A 21057-nucleotide genomic window follows, 5' to 3' on the forward strand; every position below is an offset into this window, starting at 1 on the left:
TCCCTATTGACCCAAAACAATGAACTCCAATTTAGTTTTGGTTATCAAACTAGACAATAAACCTAGAATATAAACTGAATATTCCCTTTGCCATATATGACATTGAAATTGAGAGTCCTTTCACAGATCTATAAAAAACTAATCAAAAGCTGAGCAATTGGGATGGGAAATGGAGGTGCTTCACACTTTCATGGCTCCCCCTCCCCCCTCAAGTAATTTTGAAATAACTCTCAGTGATGAAATGATTAGGAAGGAACCAGCATTACGGGAGTATTCTTGCAGTTCACCTATTAAAAAGGGTTTCCGTTACCCAGCTTGATTCAGTGTGGGCCTCTCCACCTGATGAACTTCTTTCATACTTCAGCCATTGGTTAAGGTTGATTTGATTCCTTTGCCAGTGTGGTGTAGTGGTTAAGAGCAGTAGACTCGTAATCTGGTGAACCAGGTTCGCGTCTCTGCTCCTCCACATGCAGCTGCTGGGTGACCTTGGGCCAGTCACACTTCTTTGAAGTCTCTCAGCCCCACTCACCTCACAGAGTGTTTGTTGTGGGGGAGGAAGGGAAAGGAGAATGTTAACCGCTTTGAGACTCCTTCGGGTAGTGATAAAGCGAGATATCAAATCCAAACTCCTCCTCCTCCTCCTCCTCTTCTTCTTCTCCTCCTCCTTCTTCTCCTTTTTCTTCCTTGTTCCTGATTAACCCACCCCTTCTACCCTGAAGGACATGGGTGCCATTTCTGGTTTATCTGAGGTGCCAAAATGCATTGGGGCAATCCTAGGTGGGATGGTGGTGTTCACTTGACCACCTGTTCCAACATCACTGCTACATTTTTGGAGAGAGAGGTGCAAGTGGGCAGTAAGTTTGGTGCAATGCAAGTGTCTTGCCAAGTGTCTTCTGTCCAACAACAGGAGTTCTGTGAAGCATGCCCCGAACCTGCAAACTGTTATGATTGACTAGCAGAGAGAGTGCAGTGTATGTCAGATGTATTGTCAGATGTATAGGAGAAGGCATGAGTCCTTGTGCTAGAAATTGGATGTGAAATGAAGTTCTACATACATTCCAAATTTAAAGCATTATACAAATTAATTGCAAACATAAAAACAGAGGTTGGTCCTATGGATTAAGGAGGCAAGAGACTACTGCTTGTGGCAGAGAGCTGAACTCATAAATGCCTGCAGAAAACTATTCTGTTCCACCAGGGCTATGCAGATCATTAAGAATAGATCTTTCCACAGGTTGGCTATTTGCAGATTAGCTGCGCTGCAGAAAGCATGCTGGGGAGACCACACATTACAAGGAATGGAAATATAACTTTTGCTAGGTTTTAATAACAAAAACTCTTTTTACATTAATTATAATATATCAATAAGCATGACCCATCCACCAGGGTAGTGAGAGTGCTAGGTGCTGCTCTTTATATACTATACTCAACAGCTTTATTACCACACCTTAACAGCACCTGCTATACTGCTTCACAGCTGTAAAACTAGGTCACGTTATTTGCTCTGGCCCTTAAAGAAATACACATCTTGTGGAACAATAATGAACCTTCAAATTTAAAGAGACCATTCATCACCACACTGGTTAATTGATATCAATCTATTTACTTTTAATGTTGTTTTTATTGTATCTCTTATGTATTATTACTGAAAAAACATTTTGATATTTTTTCCTTTTATGTTATAGCAGTGCACACGCATTTAAACAAACAAACAAACAAACAAACAAACAAACAGCACCTCACTTTAGATTGTCAAATTTAATAATACTTTCCATATTTCTTTCAATTTCTTTTCCATAGTAGAACTCCGAGCGCAACTTTTGAATCAATGCACGCCATCTGACGATTGTTTCTCAGGCAATTACAGCTTCACTGCAGGGGATGATAAATTCTTTGAGATGAAGAAGCACTGCTGCAACACTGAACTGTGTAACAATGCAATTCTCAGCCGTAAGTTTCTGTATAATTTTAAAATTCACAACATGTTAGGGCTTTGCATTGGATTTGGCCAAAGGCTGGAGCCTTACTCAATCAGCAGTACTCAGAGGACTTGGGCCTCATTCAAAAGGGGTGAGACAGCCCCAGATGGCTATATGGGTTGAGCCATGCAGCACTATTAGGGCCTCTCAAGGGGTGGAGAGGCAGGCAGGATGAAGAAGCAGGCATGAGGAGAAACTGTGAAGAAGAGGGACCTACTGGGCAGCTACATCTCTGCCTGAGAAGGGATGGGTTCCCTTTCCAACCAGGCTTCTCCTGAATCTGTCCCAATGTCAATCCTAAACCCAGATTGGGTCTAGATAATCTTTTCATCCAATAATACTTGCAGGTTCCCCACCAAAACTGTAAAGCCCTTGGGTGAATTACAATAATATAATATACATGTACAAAAAACAGTTAAAACCATTAACATGCTCATTATACTTTTGATTTTGGCAGTTCCTGATCACAGCGTGCTGGCTGAAAATGGCCTGAAGTGCCCAGCCTGCTTCTCCGAAGGAACCACAGAGTGTGAAAGTGAGAAGACCATCGACTGTCTTGGGAATGAGACCCAGTGTGTTGTTTTTAAAGGAGCTCTTCATATAGGTAACATTGCTACTCAGACAGGGGGAAAGGGCCTAGTCATTGGCTGGCTCATGCAAACTCCCTCCTGTTCTCCTATTCTCCCTCCCCCCTTTCCCTTTCCCTTGCATATTACTAAAAATGTGAGAGGGACCACATCTCTCACTGGCCCCACTCTGCAACCTTCCGTAATGTTTTGCCTACCTGGACTGTTTCCTTTAACTCTCATAATGTCTCGCTTGTCCAGAAGGAGTATTCAGAGCGAGATGTGTATGTAAAACACCCTTCTGAACAAAAGTAAAAAGTGCATTCATTGCTTCACCCCAGTTGCTCCTGGATCTCTCCACCATTGGGTTGCAGTCCAGGACAAAATGTGTCCCTCTTGCTCAAAAAGCATATTTATTATGTAAAAGGCATGTAATAAGTTTCCTTAAATTCTGTGACAATGAGCAGTATCTGGCTAACTCAGCCATTAGTGCAAGGACTTACAGTTGTACAACAGGATTTCCGCTCCCTTCTGCCTGTATGTGTTCTTTATCCTCCCAAATGTATTTAGGAGGACAAAGAGAGGGAGGATATACTCAGTTCCACAAGCTTACATCATTTTGCTGATGTCATGATTTAGCTACATTAGTAAAGATATAGCACTTTTTATTCGTTATAACACTGTGACACCAGATGGCTTGATGGAATCCCGTCTTTCGTCATGGCATTTGTTTGTATGAAGTTTGCAATGCATTTAACTGAATCGCTTTTTTGATGTGTCTAGATCCAGCCTTAGATGAATACCTCCCAATCAACATAGTTTTGAGGAATAATGCTGTTTGGAGACAAGACAAATTTTCCAAATCCCTCCTTTCTGAAAAGAAGAGGGTATTTGGAATGAACGGGGGAAGGGAATCTGGGTTGATTTGCCCCATAAAGGAAGAGGCAGAATCAAGGGCCTTTGAGCTGCTTCTGCCCTACATTCTTTCTTCTTATCCTTTTCCTGCCCTTTATAGCCTGGGCTTTGCAAATTTCTCTTCTAAGGGCTGAGTAAGAATTCTGAGAGGAGTTCCTAATTGGCTTTTGCAGTCCCCCCTTTTCAACTACTTCATGTTAGCTGTGTTTAACATGAAACTCATAAAATAAAAGGAGGATTCACTGGATGCTTAGATCACAGTGGGGCAATGAGGAAGCCTCAGTGGGCATCCAACTGTCCTGAGAGACAATGGAGTGCACCTCCAGCTTTTTTTGTGCTTGGCTGCATCACACTTTTGACTCATGCCAGGTTCAAACACTCAAGGCTCCCACACCAGGGAAGGGAGTATTGTTTTCAAATCTTGCTGTGTGGCCACAGCATGTGGCTTTTAACATGCCCAGGAGATGGTAGGGATAGAATTCCTCTCCTTTTTTCTTTTTTGCACCTGACATGCAAACAAGAATTTGATTTGGTTAATCTTGTTAATTAGGCCTGTTTTCAGATACTCTAATTTCATTATATTTTATAAATATAACCTGTTTACTAATAATCTTTGTGTCTTGAGACTCCTTTGGGTATGATGGCAATTCTGAATTACATATGAGTGGTTTTTTTACCTTAACTTCTGATGTTGAAAATTTTGTATATTCATGTTCCAATGAAATTATGATATTTTTCAGATTTTTTTAATATACACATTTTAAAACTAACTAATTAAAATTCTCATTCACTGTCACAGGCAGAATCTTCTAGTCCCTGGGTAAAGGACTTATGTCAATATTTGTTTTCTTTTCCCTCAGCTTATGCTAGGCTCCAGCATTTCACGTTCCAAGGTTGTGGAACAACAGATTTTTGTGCCATCCCGGAAAACAGAAGAACACTTGGATCTGGGGAATTTGGCCTTTTTATTACCCAAAAAAGATGTTATACTGCTTCAGGAATATCATGCCAGCCTGAACATGAAGGGTAAATAGGACAGTGTAGACCTCCGCCTTGTGTATTGCAAAATCCATGGCAATGAGGGGGAATTGGAGGCCTAGTGGTGAAATCCAGGGCTTAGGATTTGTGGATCTTTCTTTTTTGTTTTTGGTGGAGGTAAACGGAAGCAAGGGGCAATGAAAAATGGGTCAAAATGTGGGGGTTGTAGATTCTAACTACAAAGAACCCTGTAGTGTATCATTAACAAATAGTTAAGTTTTCATTATGATCATTACAAAACAAAATAAATGGTTATGGGAAATAAAATTTTGGTTCTTAGTTCTGTTTCAGATACAAATGCAATTATTATTTATTGGTTTAGCTGAAGCAATTACAAAATCAAAAATACATAAAACAGGATAAAAGCAGAATTATTTTTTCTCCTTATAATCGTCACTGTAAAGGCAGAACAGACCACTTTTTCAGAGGTGTATGGGCACTTGTCCCTTAATAAAAAGTTTATCATATACCCAATCCATCTCTCATTTGGGAGGTTTAAATATTTGAACAAAACTTCTCTTAAGTCCTCATAGATGGGACAAACCAGCAAGTAGTTGGGTAAATATTTCAGAACCTCATCTCCATGTCGGCAAACATTTTCTACACAGGGAATCCGGTGATAGCATCCTTCAACTATGACAGACTTCAGACACTGGAGTCACAGCTGTAAATGCTTTTCCCCATTTGGTGTTTGTGATGCTGGTTACATAGTGATGAGGTTGAATGTGTAGTTTGGCATATCAAGATGCAGGATGGTCCCACCCATGAAGCAAGGTGTGGTGACCATCTTAGGTGGCTGGATTGATAGGGGTCGTCAGGAACATGGCCCCCCAGAGTACAGCAGGACAGTCAGCCTCAGAAATTGAGCTGAGCTAGCAAAGGGCTAACTCTGCAAATGCAAGCTGTCTGTTTAAGTTTAGAGAGGACAGCCCACCCCCTTTTTCCAAGGGAATAATCTTTTTGTTCTCATGAGGAAGAGAAGAAGTGTTGGAAGCCAGGCAACCATCAGATAAGCCAGAGTCTGAGGCGGTGTCTTCTGGGGAAGAAAGGTAAAAAAGGTAAAGGACCCCTGGACAATTAAGCAACTATGGGGTTGTGACGCTCATCTCACTTTCAGGCCATGGGAGTCAGCGCTTCTCCAAAGATAGCTTTCTGGGTCATGTGGCCAGCATGACTAAACTGCTTCTGGTGCAACGGGACACTGTAACGGAAACCAGAGCACATGGAAATGCCATTTACCTTCCCACCACAGCAGTACCTATTTATCTACTTGCACTGGTGTGCTTTTGAACTGCTAGGTTGGCAGGAGCTAGGACAGAGCAGCAGGAGCTCACCCCGTGATCGGCAAGCCCAAGAGGCTCAGTGGTTTAGACCACAGCGCCACCCGCATCCCTCTGGGGAAGAGACAGGCCAGCCATTCTGTCCCTGAATGAGGAGAGTGGAGAAGCTTTAAGAGCAATGGAAGGGAAGGAGAAGAAAGGCAGGATTTTGGCGTTCATGGATACGATGTTCCAAGACCCCCAGAGGCAGACTGCTGCTTCCAGGCAATTGCTTAATTTGAGGCAGGGGAGTAGAACAGTGATGCAATTTTGGGCAGAGTTCAATATGTGGTGGCAACAGTTGGAGTGTGGGGAGAAACCCCTTGTGGCGTGGTATCGAGCCGGGCTTAATGGGGACTTACTGGATGAGCTGGCCAGGATGCACACTCTCCTCATTAGAGAGCATGGTACAGGCTTCTCTCTGCAACTAGATCACCACGCTATGGAATGAAGGATCAGAAGGAGGGGGCCAGGCAGGCAGCCATTAAAGATGGCTGGCATTCCTGACATTTCAGTGTGGAGGTTTGGCAGTATGCCCAGAGACGAACTGGGGGAGGCAGGCTCCAGACTTCACTGGCAGAGCGAGAGAGAAGGAGAAGAAAGAGGCTGTGCTTTGTCTGTGGCACGCCATACTCTGGATGTGTTTTTCTTGTAAACAAACTTACATAAAACTGACAGAGAGTCCTTGCCGCTTATCAGGCTTCATGCCTGCCAGAGATCATTATAGGGGCAGCAGATCTGGCCTGCAAGGAATTCCTTGCCCATTGCTGCTGCCACAGTGGCAGCAACAGCACTCCTTAGAGACCAGATTTACACCTCCCCTCCCAAATCAGGTCACCTCTTCAGTGGGCTCTTGGAAAATTAGGAGGTGCTGCTAGTCTCCTCCATTCCTTGTTTCCTGTGGAGATGTGTGTGTGTGTGTGTGTATATATATATATATATATATATATATATATATATGCTTTCGTAGATTTTCACGGGTACAGGAATGCAGGTTTTGGTGTCCTCGGGTGTCTTCCCGTGTAAAAGTTGGGGTGTCTAGGCGACGTTTAGGACACGAAATTAATTTTGCAGATTCCAAATTGCTCTTTAACACGGAACATCACCACAAGAGAATAATCATGGAAGCCATCGAGATAGAGAAACACCCTCACAACATGAACAAGCGTGACGACACATCCCGCTTGCCAGACATCTGGAAATTAGCCCTCCCCACAAAAACTGACACCAGATCCAGAGGCACACAGAACGCCAACACCAATCAACCACACCAGACCCAAACCCAGACCCTCTCCACAGATGAATTACAGACACCATCCAGTAGCCAATCCATGGTGGCACCTCCGGATGCTGCACCCCCCTGCAATCCCTACACAGATCTGGCTGACACAAGCCACAAAACCACAGCTCGCCCCTATACACGAAGCCAAGCCAGAGCACAACTAAGTACAGTACAGCCATCTTCTCATGAAAACTCTTCACAAAGTTCAAGAGGTCAAGACACAAAGACTTTAGCAACTAATCCACACCTAATGACCCACCTAAGTGGTACTCAGGATATCACTCAAGAAATCACTCAAGATATCTCTCAAGTAATTAAGGAACAAAAGAAGAAAAGGCACACTAGCCTGGGAACTTCCTCTCTGCCCAGAACATTGGAGGCTATACACCACACCCCCTCTACAGTATTTATAGGAACTCAAACACTGAGATCCTGCTCTGTTCCAGTAACAAGAAGCCGAAAGCACCAGCCTGAAGATGACGAGTGAGACCTCGTCGAAACGTCGCCTAGACACCCCAACTTTTACACGGGAAGACACCCGAGGACACCAAAACCTGCATATATATATATATATATATATATATATATATAATCTTTATTGAGGTCCAAAAACCCATAGAACAACTTCAGAACAAAATACAGTTAAGACAGCCAACCACAAAAGATAGAGAGAAACTGAGGCGGTCATTTTGTTTTGCCTCCAGCTTGATGATCTTTGTTTCTTTTGACCAACTAAAACTCATTGAACACAACAGGGCTAGACTGTGCTCTGCATACCCTTTGAGATTCATCTGCAGTAACAGAGGGGTCGAGTTTCCAGTGGATGCAAGCAATTTCATCCTCTATATTTTTTGCAAACATGGTAATGTTAGGGTCTATAAAAGAGAGAACAGCATAAAAGTAGGAAAGAGAGGAGAAAAGAAAGGGGGAAATAAGAGAAAAAGGAAAGGAAAGGAAAGGAAAAGAGGAAGGAAGGAGAGGGGAAAGAGAAATATATGGAAGAGAGGAATGTGTGCTTGTTTAAAATGTGGATGAAAGCTGTTCAGAAGGCAGATCACTGAAGATAGGTCACAAGAGGAGATGTTATCTACAATCTTTTCATTCCTGTAGCTTATGAAAAGGACCCATCATTCTATGAGCTTGTTCTCCTATTTGCTTCTGATTTCTGTTCAACAAAAGGCCAACCTCCCAGAACATTAGAATGTCACCCCTCTTGCTAGCCATTCTTCCCTTCAGGTCCAGGAGACACCTGTGGGTACAAAGGACATCTGGGTGACCAAGAAAGCAGGAGCTGTTGCTCAATGTCTCCAGCAGGATGCACAAAGAGATCTGAGGTTCTGGTTTGAATCAACACTGTATCCAAATAAGCACAGAAAGTACAGAATACATATTTATTTTAAAAAATAACAACAGTGTAGTAAGAACCCTGTTACCATATAGGAATAAAAGATCATAGAAGAAGGTCACTTAAGAATTCAGGAATATTTGGGAAAATACATACACAGAAAACAACAAATCTGACTTAATCTAAGCTAGTGTATTTTAACACCAATTTCTGAGCCTCAAAGAGATGTGGCAACCATCAGTGAGTACACATCCCTTTCCGGGACACATCTTCCACTGTGATGTGCAACAACTGGTATTAATGGGCTTAATGGCTCTCATGCTGAAGGGAAGGTAGCCATCAATACTGCATAAAAAAGAACTTACTGATAAGCTACGAAACCTCCAGTGCAAACTTGAATGGCCCCATGGATACTAGCAGGTTCCAGGTTCCCCTGATTTCTGGGAAGAGCTTGTGTGGAACATGCTAATTTTTGATTACTTTGTGCCTCATTAGGAGTAGGTTGTTTCGAGTTCAGTTTTATCATAAAGCCCGAGAGACAAAAATATTCATTTAAAGTACCTGTTCACTGACAATGTGGGTGTGGTTGGACTGGAAGAGGCATCTGGCTGGCTCCCACAGAGTTCCTTAGAAAGATTGCATCCAATATGAAAGAAGAGCTTTGTGTTGCAATATAGAAATATAGGATTTCTGGGAAAGCATGCACTCTCTATTTCCATAATTTCCTGCTCCTCACTGGAACAGTCCTTCCTAGTTGGTACATTTCCTTGGCCCATAAATCTGTCCAAGTCAGCTCTTTCTTCTTCCATAGGTCACCTGCTGGTTCATTACTCCTTGGCTTTTGATCACTCTGCCATTATGAGGGCTTTTCTGAGTATATATTTTTTCTTTGCACATTTGGTTTAGACTACTGCCTAGGCTAAACAATGCAGAGGTGTGGGAACAGTGCAAGGGTTGGGCAAGCCCCTTCTTTCTGGTCTGAAAGAAGAAGTAAAAGGAGGCATTTGTACAGCTTCTGGAAGAAGGTGTGAGGATTCTGACAGGGTCCTAAGTACTACCCCCTTCTTCCCAAAGCCAGAGCTGGACCATAAAGAAGGCTGATCGCTGAAGAATTGATGCTTTTGAATTATGGTGCTGGAAGAAATTCTTGAGAGTCCCATGGACTGCAAGAAGATAAAACCTATCCATTCTTAAGGAAATCAGCCCTGAGTGCTCACTGGAAGGACATATCCTGAAGCTGAGACTCTAATACTTTGGCCACCTCATCTTTCCCAACATCAGGGTCTTTTCGAGGGAGTCTTCTCATGAGAAGAGAAGACTCCCTCGAAAAGACCCTGATGTTGGGAAAGATGGAGAGCACAAGGAGAAGGGGATGACAAAGGATGAGCTGGTTGGATAGTGTTCTCGAAGCTAGCAGCATGAGTTTGACCAAACTGCGGGAGGCAGTGGAAGACAAGAGTGCCTAGCGTGCTCTGGTCCATGGGGTCACGAAGGGTTGGACACGACTAAACAATTAAACAACAATAACAAGTAGTCCTAACATAAATCATGACGCAAAGAGAAGGAAACCCCAAGATAGACAACTTAGTGCAGAATGTCCTCTGTGCCTTCTGTGCTGTGTGTGGCTAAAATGTACCTTGGATGGTGGGAAATGAGGGTATTGCTCTGTCCCTCAGCAGTTAAACATAAGGTGAACATGCTGGATGAGGGCAATCACCCCTCAAGTCCAGCATCTCAACAGATCCCCGTGGGAAGCCTGCAAGCTGGACTTGACTGCGACTGTGACATTATTCTGTCCATCAGTAATTCCCTGGTACCAAGTATTCAGAGGCAAACTTCCTTTGACGGTAGAGGTAGAACATAGCCTTTGTGGGTAACTTTGCCCTGCCTGAATTTCTCTAATCCTCTTTTTAAGTCATCTAAATTGGTGGCCATCAATGCCTCCTGTTAGGGTTGCTATATCTTGAAGAGCAAAAAAGAGCACAGCCAGGGTTCTTCTTATCTTTTGAAAATGGTAGATTTCAATAAATAACTAGTTGGGGTAAATTCAAAACAATGTGGCTTAGGACAGTCATCACCAAACGGAACAACTTAGTCAAAGTATCTCTCCCTGTCCTGACAATCTGACACAATTAGACCAAGGAGGGGCAAAGTTCTGTAAAATGATTTAATTAGCTCTCAGTAATGATCTTGGAGTCATTGTATTCTATTCAGTGCCTACCAGTGTGTCCCTGGCACCTTTCAACAGACCTGAGGTATGTCTAGCTTTGCCAGCTGAGCAAAGTGCAGTATCTGAGCAGTATCTTGAGGCTTTCAGTACCTGAGCAGTAGCTTGAGGCTTTCATTGCACTTTGATTAGTGGCCTGGAAGATTGTACATTGTTCTTTCCAGTTCGGTAAGACCCTACATCAAGTATGACCAAAGATAGAGGCACTGGCTCAGAATATACCTTTATCCATCAAGGAGCCATCAACTTCCCATAGACCTTTGATGTGATAGTATTAGCAGTTTGTGCACATGTCTGTAGCAAATGTGGGCTATAGCCAGGCACTGAAGAATATGGTTTGCTGTCTCAGCCATTGTGGGAAGAGATTTCAAAACATTATTGCAAGCCATTCAAACAGTGCTTGCAGCAGAACAACTAAAGCACTAAATTAATTGTTCTGCTTTAATGATGGTCACAGTCAGATGTCCTCAATTGACATTGCAGCCTTCTTGGGAAAAGTTGCTTATTTGGAGCTGTCCTTGATCCTGCCAGGGGAGTTGACACCTTCCCTGCTGCCCTGCACCAGTATATGGCTCCTTTAAAATTTCTGCTTTAAAATTGCTATGTATATACAGCCTAATAAAACTGAATGGCAGGCATGCTTTTGAAATAAGAATTTAAAAATGCAGATTACAAAAAAGCATTGAGGAGCTGTAGTAGCCTGGGTGCATAAAACAACAAAGTCTCAGATGAGCACTGTATCAGATTCAGCTAGAGGCACTTTATTTAATTATTACAGAAAAACTTTACAGGAATCTTCTGAGGATAAAATGGGGAGGGGAGAACTATGCACACAGCCTTGAGCTTCTGGGAGGAAGTGACTGCAGATAAATAAATAAATTGGAAAAAATAGAAATTAAGAGCAAGTGACATTGATTGATTGGTTCATCCCTAGTCCAGGATCCTGTCCTCACACTGGCCAACCCAATGACTATGGTTAGCTCACAATCAGGACCTCAGCACAGCAGCACTCTGCCTTACCGTGGGTTCCAGCAACTGATAGAGGAAATATGTTACTTTTGCTATTGGAGGTAGTACATAGCCATCATGATTTGTAGCCACTGAGAGTTAAGTGAGGGTCTGGATGGGAAGAAAAGTGGGTCATGGAAAGGGAGGGTTCACCTCCCCACCTCTTGGAAATAATTCAGCCAGTGTTCTGAATGATGACTTCGAGAGTTTTAATTAATGAGTGTTTATTCATTTCATTTCATTTCATTCTATTAAAATGCTTTTAAAATTGAACCCCTTTTAAGTTAAAAGTTTTAATTTACTATCACCACCTCCTCTTAGTCTCATTAAGCAAACCGCAAAACCAACTAATAATAATGTTAATTATCATAATAATCCATGAAGTAAACTTTTGCTTGTGTCTTCAGTATTACCTCTGGACTGCAGATATGCTTATAACAATACTGGAATGACATACAATGGCTATCTTAAAACAACTTGTGACTGGAAGAAAGAATCCTGTGTTGCCGGTGTTCTGCGTACAAATATAAGTAAGATTTTCCTGCCTTTTTGTCTTTTGCTGTTGGATTAGATCGAGGTTAAGAATGTTGAACTTTAAGGGTTCTACTAGCATATAGAAGTCTATGCTAGGGCAACTCACCCATGAAAAAAGAGAGTTGAGGAAGCTGTAGCACTTCAGCTATAGATGAATTAGAACTCCCATCAGCTTCAGCTAGCCTGGCCACCAGTCAGGGATGATGGGAGATGTAGTCCAACAACATCTGAAGGATCACAGCTCCCCAATCCTGAAGTAAGCAATGGTTTGTAAATGAAAACGGGGAACCTAACATCACCTGATCACAATCAGTGGCTGGATCTGGGTGCTGATCTCCAAGCTTGGACAATTTGATTTGCATTAATGAGAAATCCCTGCTTACCCTTCTAAAAGTTTTGACTGTTTACAATGGTTTTTAAGATACATTATAAATTTCCCCCATTCCTTATTAAAATTCCAGTCTTCCTGTTTTCTGATTCTTCCAGTCATTTTTGTCAATTCAGCATAACCCCTCAACTTAATCTGCCATCTCCTCTAGTAGGGAGTTCATCTTCTTTCCATCTCTGGGCCAATAACATTCGTGCAGCCATGGTCGCATACATAATTAGTCATTTCTGTTCCCTTGGGATTTCGGCACCTAGGATTCCTAAAAGAAAAGCTTTGGTGGGTTTTAAATAAAAAAGTTATTTTAAACATTTTTTAACTCATAATAAATCATTTCCCGAACCTCCAATACTATCTTACATGTCCACCACATTTCTAACATACAACTGACCCAGTTTTGTACATTTTTGCTAATTTACTGCTATTTACATCATTTTCAAATAATTTTCTTTCAGCATGTAACATGCTGTAAATTTTATATCCCAATCTGATAACTTCTCCCACGCTGTAAATTGTATGTTATCCCCAAAATCTCTGGCCCATACTAGCCATTAAGTATACATTGATATCAGTTTCTTTACTTTTAATACAGTTTTATTGTCTGTTTTATGCATTAAAGCTGGAAAACATTTTGATATTTTTCTTTCTATGATGTATGGTGTATACATATTTTAATTAATAAAAAAGGAACAGCCCATCACTTTAGACTGACAAATTTAATAACACTTTGTATATTGTTAGTTTGAAAAGGTCATCAATCAGACAATACAAAAAAAATTGGAACCATTGCAACGAATGTGCCTGAGTGGCAATAGACCTGCATATTTCCTGCCCCCACCCCCAAACTGGGTATTTCTTTCAAATTCTTTTTCATAGTGAAACCCCGAGTGCAACTTTTGAATAAATGCTCGCGACCCACCTCTTGTCTCTCGGGCCATTACAGCTTCACTGCAGCGGATGATAAATTCTTTGAGATGAAGAATTACTGCTGCAAGACGGAACTGTGTAACAATGCAACTCTCAGCCGTAAGTTTCTGCATCATTTTAGAATCCTTAACATGTTAAGGCTGTGCACTGGATTTGGCCAAGGCCTGGATCCTTAGTCAATCAGCAGTATTCAGAGGACCTGTGCCTCATTCATAGAATCATAGAATCATAGAGTTGGAAGAGACCACAAGGGCCATCGAGTCCAACCCCCTGCCAAGCAGGAAACACCATCAGAGCACTCCTGACATATGGTTGTCAAGCCTCTGCTTAAAGACCTCCAAAGAAGGAGACTCCACCACACTCCTTGGCAGCAAATTCCACTGTCAAACAGCTCTTACTGTCAGGAATTTCTTCCTAATGTTTAGGTGGAATCTTCTTTCTTTAGTTTGGAACCATTGCTCCGTGTCCACTTCTCTGGAGCAGCAGAAAACAACCTTTCTCCCTCCTCTATGTGACATCCTTTTATATATTTGAACATGGCTATCATATCACCCCTTAACCTCCTCTTCTCCAGGCTAAACATGCCCAGCTCCCTTAGCCGTTTCACGTAAGGAATCGTTTCCAGGCCTTTGACCATTTTGGTTGCCCTCCTCTGGACACGTTCAAATGGGGTGAGCAGCTCAAGACTATTAGGGACTCTCAAGGTGGAGAGTCAGGCAGGATGGGGAGGCAGGCATGAGCAGAAACTGTGAAAAAGAGGGACCTACTGGGCAACTACAGCTCTTCCTGAGAAGGGATGAGTTGCCTAACACTAACCTTATACCCGGTAGTCTTAGGGCGGTTCACTGAAACTCACAGGTTATTGCTGAAGAGCAGAAGAGAGACATAATCTCTGTACAAAAATAGGGATCTAAGATCCTATAATTTCAAAGAGGCTACACCATAACCAATGGCACGAAAACCTTCAGAGAGATCAAGAAGGAAAAGAAAGTTCACACTCCCCCCACCCAAATGTTGGGTAAGATAATTCATCTCAGAGACCAATGGTGACTTTGTCCCATGCTCAGTCCTGAACCCAGATTGTGTCCAGATTATATTTCATCCATGAGTATGTGCAGCTACCCCACCAAAACTATAAGGGTCTAGGGTGGGTTACAATAATATAACACAGAGATACAAAAACAGACAAAACCATTAACAGTCTCACTATACATTTGATTTTGGCAGTTCCTGACCGCAACATGCTGGCTGAAAATGGTTTGCAGTGCCCAGCCTGCTTCTCCAAAGGAAAGAAAAAGTGTAAAAGTGAGAAGACCATCAACTGCCTTGAGAATGAGACCCAGTGTGTTGTTTTTAAAGGAACTCTTTCTAGAGGTAACATTGCTACTCAGATGGGGAAAGGGCCTAGTCATCAGATGGTTCATGCAGACTCCCTCCTGTTCTCCTATTCTCCCTCCCACCCTTTCCCTTTCCCTTTCCCTTGCATGTAGCTGGAAAAATGAGAGGGACCACATCTTTCACTGGCCCCACTGTGCACCATTCCTTAGTGTTTTGCCTGCCTACACTGTATCCTTTAACTCTCATAATGCCACTAGCTTGTCCAGAAGAAGGATTGAGAGTGAGATGTGTATATAAAATACCCTTCTGAACAAAAGTAAAAAGTGCATTCATGACTTCGCCCCAGTTGCATCTGGATCTCTCCACCACTGGAATGTAGTCCAGGACAAAATTCGTTCCTCTTCCTGAAAAAAACATATTATGTAAAAGGATTGTAATTTTGTTGTTTAGTCGTTTAGTCATGTCCACCTCTTCGTGACCCCATGGACCAGAGCACGGCAGGCACTTCTGTCTTCCACTGCCTCCCACAGTTTGGTCAGACTCATGTTAGTAGCTTCAAGAACACTGTCAAACCATCTAGTCCTCTGGCACCCCCTTCTCCTTGTGCCCTCCATCTTTCCCAACATTAGGGTCTTTTCCAGGGAGTCTTCTCTTCTCATGAGGTGGCCAAAGTATTGGAGCCTCAGCTTCAGGATCTGTCCTTCCAGTGAGCACTCAGGGCTAATTCAGGGCTCAGGGGATTGTAATACATTTCCTTAAATTTTGTGACAATGAGCGGTATCTGGCTAACTCAGACCATTACTGCAAGGATTTATAGTGCATCAGAATTCATGTATATTCATGTTCCAGTGAAATTATGATATTTTTCAGATTTCTTAAATACGCACATTTTAATACTAACTTAGTAAAATTCCCTTTTTAGCATGACAGGCATCCTCTCCTATTCCCTGGGTAAAGGACTAATGTCAACATTTGTTTTCTTTTTTCCCTAGCTATCTTTGAGGAGCACGATTTCACTTTCCAAGGTTGTGGAACAACAGATTTTTGTGCACTTCGGAAAAATGGAAGCGGTGTAACTGGAATGGGGAGCTTTCTCCTTTTAGTTATCCAAGAAAGCTGTTATAATGCTTCACGAATCTCGCACTAGCTTGAATATGAAGGGTAAATGGGACAGTGTAGACCCCTCCTTGTGTATTCCAAAATTCATGACAATGAGAGGGAATTAGAGGCCTAGTGGTGAAATCCAGGACTCAGGATCTCTAGTTCTTACTTTTTTGCTTTTGGTGGCAGTAAAGCGAAGCAAGGGGCAGAGAAAAGGGATTCAGAATTGTCAGTTTGCATTTCTTGGTGCAGAAAATATTGATCTGGTGTATAATAATAATAATAATATAATATTTTTATACTCCGCCCATCTGGCTGGGCTTCCCCAGCCACTCTGGGCAGCTCCCAACTGAATATTAAAACACAATACAGCATTAAACATTAAAAACTTCCCTAAACAGGGAGGCCTTCAGATGTCTTTGAAAAGTAAGATAGTTGCTTATTGCCTTGACATATGATGGGAGGGGGTTCCACAGGGCAGGCACCACTACCGAGAAGGCCCTCTGCCTGCAGACATCTTCCCTATTCTGATTAATTCAAGGGGGCTCTGGAAACTTCTCTGTATGAAAGAAACAAGCAGAAGGGTCATGATGTTTAGGTTACTCCTTCAGAGAAGCTTAGTACTGCTGGCTGGAACTGGTTCTGTTATCTCTTTTTTAAGGTCATATTAAGAGGCCAGAAGGAGCCCGGGTTTCATTTCTCTTTCTATATCCCTTCTGGTGTGGAGTTCCGTATATAGTGTTAAGGTTTAGACCTATTGTAAGTTATTGTAAGTTTATGTGAAGTCTGCTGCAACTGGATTTCTTGTGGACAGTGCCAATCCTGAATGCATTGTATATGTGACCATTGTGTTCATTTGCCTTCAGTAGCAGTAAAACTCTGCTGGATGAAATATTAATTGCCTCCGGTCTATTTTGGGGGGAATCCTAAAACGTGTTTAAGTTTTTACTCTGCTAACTATACATTGGGATCTTCTCTGGATTGATATTGAGTAGAATTTCCATGACAGTTGTGTGGGAATTGTGTATTATAACTACAAAGAACCCTGCAATGTTTCAATAAAAAATACTTAAGTTTTCATTCTGTTCATTACAATACGAAATAAATGGTTATGGGAAATAAAATGCCGGATCTCAGATCTGTTTCTTTCAGATACAAATGCAAGTATTATTTATTGGTTTAGCCAAAGAGATTACAAAAGATAAAATACATAAAAGAGGTTAAAAACAAAACAAAATACATTGCACAGAGTTCATACACAGAGTCTCATATGACAGAGTTCATACACTGGAGTTGTAGAGCTGTAAAAGCTTTTCCCCATTTGGTATTTGTAATGCTGGTTACATACTGAGGGTGAGGGGGCTGAATGAGTAGTCTGGCATTCTAAAGTGCAGGACTGTCCCAACCATGAGGCTAGGTGTGACAACCATCTTAGGCGGCTGGATCCATAAGAGCAGGAGATCTGGCCTCCAGAGAATTCCTTGCCCACTGCTGCTGCCTCAGTGGCAGAAACAGCTGCACTGCACTCCTGATAGACCAGATTGGCCCCTTCCCCCAAAATCAGGTCACCTCTTCAGTGGCCTCTTGGGCAATAGACAACAGGGCTAGACTGTGCTCTGCATACCCCTTGAGATTCATCTGCAGTAACAGAGGGGTGAAGTTTTCAGTGGATGCAAGCAATTTCATCCTCAATATTTTTTGCAAACAAGTCACAGCATTGACAAATCGCAAGCACACTCCCTGGCTCCCAATGACATGCCCTCCCCATTTTCACCTTGGGGAATTCCTCACCCAGCCACTCACCCTGGGAGATGGCCACTTCTCCACCTCTCAACCTGGTTACTGGCACCAGGTTGAGATTTTCCTCTGGGCCCAAGCACACATGCATATTGTATAAAGGTGCAAAACCCTTCTTTCACACTCTGTGAAACATAAATGCACAGAGTTATTTAAAAAAACTGGGCAACGGCACGCCACCTGCTTGTGACTCCTGAGCCTTCCCTGAAATCCTTCCCCTTCCCCCTTTGTTTTGACAGATCAGGGGAGGCTCGGGAGTAACGGGCAAATGGCCGTTGCCCAGAAGGGGCCAGCCTGGGAGTGCTGTTGGCTCTGGTTGGTTTCAGGAGCTGCTTGCTGTTTGCTGACGTGGTGCCACGGCAGAGAGCAACTCCTAAAGCCAGCCAGAGCCAACTGTGCTAATAGGCTGGCTCTGGGCTGCTGAGGCTGCCGCTGCCACATTTCCCAGGGACAGATTTGCAAATCTGGGGACATTCCAGGGACAGAATTTGTCCGGGGACAGATTTGCAAATCGGGGGACATCTGGTAACCCTACAATAGGAGGTGCTACTGATCTCCTCCCACTCTTGTTTCCAATGTAGCTCTTTATTCCTCACCTCTTGCATTCTTCCTGATGTCGATCTTAACTCAACCCTTCTTTCCTGGAATGGGGAGGCACAATTTTGTGGTTTGCCTCATCTGGCAACATGTCTTGGGGAAGCCTTGCCAAGGAGCACATTTGACCAGACAGGCAGAAGTGTGATTAGCACAGAAATCATGATTTAAAATATGAGATTTCCTGAACTCATCCAGCTCATCTCTCCTGAAATTGAACTACAGGCCAGGGCATGACAACCGGTCTGTCTGTCTCTCCTAGATGCCTTCAGACAGGGTGCCATAGACAGTTTCCCGTCCCCCAAATTCCACGGACTGAGCAACCTGGCAGGAAACCTTGGTCATGCTTACAACAGGCACCACTTGTTTAAGGATAATACCTCCTGTCAATTGCTTATGCCCAACCCCTCAGAGTTTGATGGATGATGTCATATGATAAAATAGAAGGAGGAGGAGGAGGAGGAGGAGGGTTTGGATTTGATAACCAGCTTTATCACTACCCTACGGAGTCTTAAAGCGTCTAACAGTCTCCTTTCCCGTCCTTCCCCACAACAAACACTCTGTGAGGTGAGTGAGGCTGAGAGACTTCAGAGAAGTGTGACTAGCCCAAGGTCACCCAGCAGCTGCATGTGGAGGAGCGGGGACACGAACACGGTTCACCAGATTACGAGTCTACTGCTCTTAACCACTACACCACACTGGCTATCTTAACCCTTAACATAGCCACAAATCACACGCAATATCACCGCTGAATATCGCCTCCTCGTGGCAGCAACCAATCCAACCAATCATGGTGTTTTTTGGGGGGGGACAGTGTGGTAAAATATCAGCTGGTTGGCTGGCATACAAATCCCCCAATGCTGCTTGGCCAGCAAGTGCTCTAGGGAGCGTTTCTTGCCCACGGTGCTGTGGGGAGGGGGGGAGCAGCTGCCCACTTTGCCAAAACCCAGGAACAGCCCTGCTGGGGTGATGGTGCATGTGCCAACAGAGAGGGCCACCAGGCCATTGTTTGCAGGATCATGGAGATCAGCTTCCTCTAATGATGGCTGGAGTCAGTGGCGGAGGAAGACTTTCCGGCACCCAGGGTGGGATGCCGAGGGACAGAGCGAACTGCCTGGCAGCGCACGCGCAGCGCTCACACCAACAGTGCCCTACAGCTGGGGGGGGGGAGGCAGTGGGCGGACAGCGTGGACCCTGCGGGCTCTAGAGATGCATGGCTTGGGCATGCTGCAGGCCCTGCAGTGAGTGCCACCTGCCATATTGTCACCACCCATCAGGGTGACACCCGAGGCAGACTGCACCCACCACACCCCACTTCCTACGCTCCTAGTGGAGTTTCTCTTCTTTCTTTCTTTTTTAAAAATTGTTTTATTAGGTTTTTGGTCCCTTTGGAGAAACAGGCTGGGCACTTCAAACCATTTTCAGCCAGCACGTTGCAATCAGGAACTGCCAAAATCAAAAGTATAGTGAGCATGTTAATGGTTTTATCTGTTTTTGTACCTGTATGTTATATTATTGTAATTCACCCAAGGGCTTTACAGTTTTGGTGGGGCACCAGCAAGTATTATTGGATGAAAAGATTATCTAGACCCAGTCTGGTTTTAGGACTGACATTGGGACAGATTCAGGAGAAGCCTGGTTGGAAAGGGAACCCATCTCTTCTCAGGCAGAGATGTAGCTGCCCAGTAGGTCCTTTTTTAAAACAGTTTCTCCTCCTGCCTGCTTCTTCATCCTGCCTGCCTCTCCACCCCTTGAGAGGCCCAAATAGTGCTGAACTGCTCAACCCAACCTATAGCCATTTTGGCTGTCTCACCCCATTTGAATGAGGCACATATCCTCTGAGTACTGCTGCTTGACTAAGGATCCAGATCTTGGCCAAGTCCAGTGCAAAGCCCTAACATCCTAAGGATTCTAAAATGATGCAGAAACTTACAGCTGAGAGTTTCACTGTTACACAGTTCAGTGTTGCAGCAGTGCCTCTTCATCTGAAAGAATTTACCATTCCCTGCAGTGAAGCTGTATTCACCTGAGTCACAATACCTGGTTACTGCGAATGCATTCAGAAGTTGCACTCGGTGTCCCCCTATGAAAAAGAATTTGAAAGAAATATCTTGATCTGGAAAAATATGCAGGTCTATTGCTCTTAAGGCATATTCAATGTAATGGTTCCAATTTTCTTTGATACCTGAATCTGGACAATGTGGAAAGCGTTATTAAATTTGGTAATCTAAAGAGAGGTGCTATTTAATTTTTGTTTATTTATTTAAATGTGTGTGCATTGCAATATCATAAAAGGAAAAAATATCAAAATGTTTTTCACATAAACATTAGATACATAAAAGAGATAAAAGAACCCTTAAGTTAAACGATCTTCTTTTTTTTTTAATAAATATTTATTAAGGTTTTTAAATATAAATGCACACATAATAAACAATCTTATTTCTGTCATAACAATTTCATCACTTCTTTGGACTCCCTCACGTCTCCCGCTCCCATTTGCATCGTTAAAATTTTTTCCACACAAATTATCAACTTGTTTTCAATCTCATGTCCATTCATTCAAATATAATCTAGCACTTCTTCCAAAAAAATTTTATATTTTCTTTAGTCTCACTTATCATCAAATTTAAATCTAATTTAGTGGTGAGCAGTTTTTTATAATCCAGCATCCTTCTTAAGATTCAACCAAATTACAATGTTTT

At 42.9% G+C, this 21057-nt stretch overlaps 1 protein-coding gene across 7 annotated transcripts in view; it reads left to right on the top strand.

The window, feature by feature from the left end:
* Positions 1-21057, top strand: part of LOC309346004 (phospholipase A2 inhibitor and Ly6/PLAUR domain-containing protein-like) — a 184402-nt gene that overhangs the window by 3631 nt on the left and 159714 nt on the right. For 2 of the 7 annotated variants that reach the window (XR_014158386.1, XM_081869624.1), the window contains exon 3: positions 1801-1950. Coding sequence is in view for 4 of the 7 variants with exons in the window: in XM_081869624.1 (XP_081725750.1) it covers positions 1801-1950 (150 nt within the window). In the remaining 3 variants the exon portion in view is untranslated. Of the gene's footprint in view, positions 1-1800; positions 1951-2436; positions 2584-4320; positions 4760-12079; positions 12210-13474; positions 13625-14752; positions 14900-15855; positions 17089-21057 lie in introns of those variants that run through there. The other 5 variants (XM_081869623.1, XR_014158387.1, XM_081869621.1 and 2 more) reach the window with 5 other exon arrangements.

This window comes from Podarcis erhardii (genome assembly GCF_964252035.2).
Source record: "Podarcis erhardii genome assembly, chromosome: 7".
Lineage (NCBI taxonomy): Eukaryota > Metazoa > Chordata > Lepidosauria > Squamata > Lacertidae > Podarcis > Podarcis erhardii.